Consider the following 5,091-nt stretch of genomic DNA (forward strand, 5'->3'; position numbering starts at 1 on the left):
CTTCTCACCCTGGGGAGCTCCAGTCTTGTTCGTCAAGAAGAAATACGGATCGTTTCGTATGTGCATCGACTATAGGGAGCTCAACAAGCTGACGGTCAAAAATCGTTATCCGTTGCCTCGTATCGACGATTTGTTTGACCAACTTCAAGGGGCGAGCTTCTTTTCAAAAATCGACTTGAGATCCAGATATCACCAACTACAAGTGCTAGGGGAGGATGTTCCTAAGACAGCCTTCTTAACTCGTTATGGACACTACGAATTCGTAGTGATGCCGTTCGGATTGACAAACGCGCCCGCTCTATTCATGGACTTAATGAATAGGGTGTATGGTCTTTACTTGGATCAGTTCATTATCGTCTTCATCGATGACATACTTATCTACTCTCGTAGTAAGGAGGAGCATAGTCAACATATGCGACAAGTCCTCGAAACATTAAGTTCGGAGAAGCTCTACGCGAAGTTCTCGAAATGCGAATTTTGGATTCGACGAGTCGAATTCTTAGGGCACGTGGTTAGCGAAGAGGGAACACACGTGGACCCTTCCAAAATCAAGGTCATTGAGAACTGGTCAGCACCGAAGATGCCTACAAAAATTCGTCAATTTCTAGGCCTTGTTGGCTATTATCGCAGGTTCATCCAGAACTTCTCCCGCATCGCGAAACCTCTTACAACACTGACCCAGAAGGGTGTGGCCTTTGACTGGGAAGAGAAGCAGGAGAGAGCGTTCCAAACGCTCAAACGAGCCTTGTGCACCGCGCCAATACTATCCCCTCCCGAAGGAATAGAAGACTTCATCGTCTATTGCGATGCGTCGAATCAAGGACTCAGATGTGTTCTAATGCAGCGAAGTAAGGTCATCGCCTATGCCTCGAGACAGCTGAAGAGACATGAGGTCAACTACACGACCCACGATCTTGAACTAGGAGGTGTTGTGTTTGCTCTGAAGATCTCGAGACATTATTTGTACGGAACGAAAAGCACTATCTTTATAGACCACAAGAGCTTACAACACATATTCGACCAGAAGGAGCTCAACATGAGACAACGACGGTGGGTCGAGCTACTCAATGATTACGAATGTGAAATTCGTTATCATCCGGGTAAAGCCAACGTAGTAGTTGACGCCCTGAGTCGGAAGTGATGAGTTCAAAAACTCCTAGATCGATTAGATCTTTCACAAGTACGATAAAAGTAATAAAACAGTTTAAGATCAATACGAGTATGAACACTGAACAGAATCAAACTTATGCTTATGATTCAGAACTGAGTCACGCCTCAGCAGAGCTCGATGAAGAACTTCCGCTGTAGAGGCAAGCTAGGGTTTACAAACGATGTGAAATAAAACAATGAAAGCGATAACATCTAAACCTGCATGCATGCAAATTATATACTAAACCCTAATACAAAATTATGCACAGCTGGACAGGCCCAAAACCGGCATTCAAACTGGGCTAAGGACCGAGCCCATGATGCAATCCAATAGACTCTACAATCTCCTCTTTTGCGTCAAATGAGGCGAGAGATTATTTCCTCTGAGCAGGCCTCACCGTCTTGATAACTTTGAATAATCGAGGAATAATGGCAAGAGTCTGTTTAAACTGTATGTACCACCTCAGCATGTCAGTGAACAGTTTCTTATTAGCAGCACTGTTCTGGTCGCACCTCTTTATGATCTCCATGATATGTTCAAGGAAAGACATTGAGAAGAGGTGTTTGTCAACAAGAGCGAACATAAATTTTTGACCTTCACCTCTGAGGAACATGAATGTGTGATACTTTGAATCAATTTTCCCTTTGATCATGGTATTGACATTGCCAGCTTTGCCCATGGTCTTGATTGTTGGTCGCTTGTGTATGGCAGAGGCAATCTCTTAGTCCATATTTGCTACCTCATGTATGTAGCAAACAAGCATACGCTTGACATGATCGATTATTGGCTGATACTCCTGGGGATTCAACAGAAGAATGTTGTTGAGGAGTATCCAGTCATGGGGATTGAGGTTCGGTAAATCAGCAAGGGAAAAATGGTGGACTAAGCCTTCGGTTCCTCGAGTCACCCTGAATTTGACATTGGTAAATTTCCCTGCCGAATAGGGCTTCATCACCTTGACTGTGGTTATCTTCTTTGAGCTCCAAGTCTGGTATTGGGGTTGAGCAAACTCCAAGTAGAACTCCAGAAGATCCCTATACCTTTGGGTCCGGAGATGGAATGGCAACAATCGAGTTGAAGCAGTGGAAGATGAATGCCTTTCGAGTGATTGGCATATCGAACTATGCATCCTTGGAGTTGTCAAGGCCAAAGGACATTATTGGCTCGAGCCAGAGAACAGTTGGCTCGTCGATTGCACACCGCTGAAGCGATTCTTTTGTCCATACAGGAAACATAGACTTTTTCTTTTCATGGAGATCCGCCTCCTTTCGCTTCTGTTCTAGCTACTTCTTGGTGATTTCTTCCGTTTGTTTTTCAGAAGTATTATCCTTCGGTACAGGTTTCTTGGGAATGTCGACATAGACATCATTTTCATTTTCTGTGTTGTCTTCACCAATCTTATTCTTCTTCTTATCTTTGTTACTGACCGAAGCTTCATTAACCATCGGTTCAGTAGTTGGTTTTGAGCTGGAAGGAGGAGGTTGCTGCTTTGACTCTTTCTCTCCCCCTTGTTTAGGTTGGACCCCAGTCACCGGAACACCCTCGATACGACTGAGAACGTCCAGTGCCGGTCTGAGCTTGTCTGCCAAATACCTTTTGACAGTGGTAGTGATAAGTGGATCATTCGCCTCAATAAGATGAAGGAGGATGGAGTGAACATCTGTAGTAGAACTCTGGATAACCTCCCTTTCTGACTTGAGGTCATTAATCTCTGCATTATCAATACGTAGCTTGTGTGTTTGCAGTTTAAGTTGGGCTGTACGTCTGTCAAGCTTGTCTATAATCCGATTTTCCATAGCTAAGTTTGTTTCCAGTTGAGTTAAGCGTTCGTTGACACTAGCATGGAGCGATTCATTGGATTTTTCAATGGCATGTCATGCCGCTTCCAGGTTCGAACACTCAGATCGAAGAGTCTTTTGAAGAGTCTCTAATGAAGTGTTGATAGTTTCAGCATTCTTGGCAGCAGCAGCCTGCAAGGAATCTAGAAACAAGTGAGCTTCTGAAACTAGTTTATTGACTTTTGTGGTCGCTTCCTTGCACTCCTTAGTCGAGGCATCAACAACGAGAGAAACCTGTTTACATTGGGAAGAGGAGGCTTCAATAGCCTTGGCTGCAGCAGATAGGGTAGCACTGTGTTCGGCAACAACCGACGAGAACAATGCATTTAAAGCAGCTTCTGAATGGGCACCAGAGGAAGAAGAGGAAAGCAATTGATCTAGCTTGTCATTTACTGCTTTGAGATGACGTTTGGTAATTGGCTCGTCGTCATCATCCTCGCTCTGCACTAGATAAGGACTGAAATATGTGGAATAGAATTCCAAGTCCTCACCGCGCAAAATAAGGGTTGTTTCAGTAGATTGTGTACGAGAGAAGGGTTTTGAAGAAGGAGGAGGTTTGTTTGTGAAAGTAGGTTCGGTTACAGGTGGATTGGGAGCGGTAAAGGCAGGTTTAGTGGTGGAAGTGGTAGTGGTTGTATCTGTGAAAATAGGAGTGGGAATGGGAATTATAGTGAATGGTTGAGAGGTGGATATTGGAGAGACAGGAGGAATAGAAACTGGAATGGTAACAGGTGGAGGTGAAGGAGGAAAAGAACGAACTAGAATTTCTGGAGTAGGGGAGCGAGGCGGAGTGTCCCCTCGGTCTGAAGCCTCTTCATCAGAACTTTCGCTCTCAGAATCTGAAGGTGGAGCGTTCTTCTGCTTAGGAGGAACATATTCTAAATCCGAATCGCTAAAGGATTGAAGAATAAGTCTCCTAGCAGGCTTCTTCTGCTTTTTGAGTTGAGGTTGAGAAGTAGAAGCCTTATCAGTTTTTCTCTTCTTGGGGGTCTGCCCCTTGGTTAGTTAGTGACTGGTCCCTCCTTCTGCGATTCAGGCTTCTTACCCCTCTTGGCTGGCTTGTCAGCCTCTTCAATGGAACGAATCATTGTGGGTGTAAGTTCTCGTGGACCAACAGATGGATGCTTCCTGTACTATTGAAGAAGATTACTCGACGCTGAGATACAACCGAGCATGGCTTCAGGAATAGGTCCGATGAATGAAAACTTTGTTGGATCAGTGACGATGATTTTCATCGTATGAAAAGTGGCGATAGAAGAAAGCAAGGAATCTGCCATTATTGGGACACGATTACGATCCATTGCCCATTTGGTGATGATAGTCCAGAAATGCCCACATGAAATCTCATAATGCCTGGATGAAGAAACTAGGCTTTGAACTAACTGCTGCCAAATAAGGGACCCATAATCAAGGTTAAGCCCATTGTACAACCCATACAGCACCATCAGGAATGACTTGCTGGCACCGTCAGAACTAGCACTCCTCTCAGACAAGCCCTTGAATAATAGCATGAAAATACCATTCCACTGAGGAGGAAGGTAGGACTTCTTGAACTTGGTGACAGTTGTTAGGGTTTTGGTATACCCCATCTGATAGAACATTGTGAACAATTGACCAGTGGTAATGGAATCAGGGTTTATCAAGGGTGGATCTTGAGAAAGACCAATGAGGGTACATAATCGACTCTTGGAGATGGAGATCTTCTCATCGTGAAGTTCAAAGTGAATCCTTTCATTAGCCTTGTCGTAGAATGCATTAGAGTAGACAAGAGACAAGAACGACATAGGAACAACTTCAACCTTTGTCAGTGCCTCGACGAGTGGTGAGTATTTGAGACACTCAACCACATACAGCATATAGGGCTCATATACGAATTGAGTGAGATCAATGAGTAGGTTCTGTTGGGTTTTGATAGTGAGTAGGGGTTGACGAAATGAGGTATCATGAACGGATGAGGATTCTGCCATTTTAGTAGCATGAAGATGACGATGAACAGTCGCAGAAAATCGCCGGGTTTCTTTGAGAGCTTTTTGGAAGTGATAAAGTTTGAGAGAGTACCATTCCAATTCCTTTTATACGTACAAGGAAGAGAGAGAAGAATCC

At 44.2% G+C, this 5,091-nt stretch overlaps 1 protein-coding gene across 1 annotated transcript; it reads right to left on the reverse strand.

Moving 5' to 3' along the window:
- Positions 1–3,024: 3,024 nt before the first annotated feature.
- Positions 3,025–4,076, reverse strand: LOC111895118 (pollen-specific leucine-rich repeat extensin-like protein 2). Its single transcript, XM_023891218.1, has 2 exons — positions 4,002–4,076; positions 3,025–3,918 (listed from the first exon to the last, which is right to left on the reverse strand). Exons 1-2 carry the CDS (start codon positions 4,074–4,076, stop codon positions 3,025–3,027), a joined length of 969 nt encoding a protein of 322 aa, XP_023746986.1.
- Positions 4,077–5,091: the final 1,015 nt, after the last annotated feature.

The sequence above is a fragment of the Lactuca sativa genome, chromosome 7 (genome assembly GCF_002870075.4).
Source record: "Lactuca sativa cultivar Salinas chromosome 7, Lsat_Salinas_v11, whole genome shotgun sequence".
NCBI lineage: Eukaryota > Viridiplantae > Streptophyta > Magnoliopsida > Asterales > Asteraceae > Lactuca > Lactuca sativa.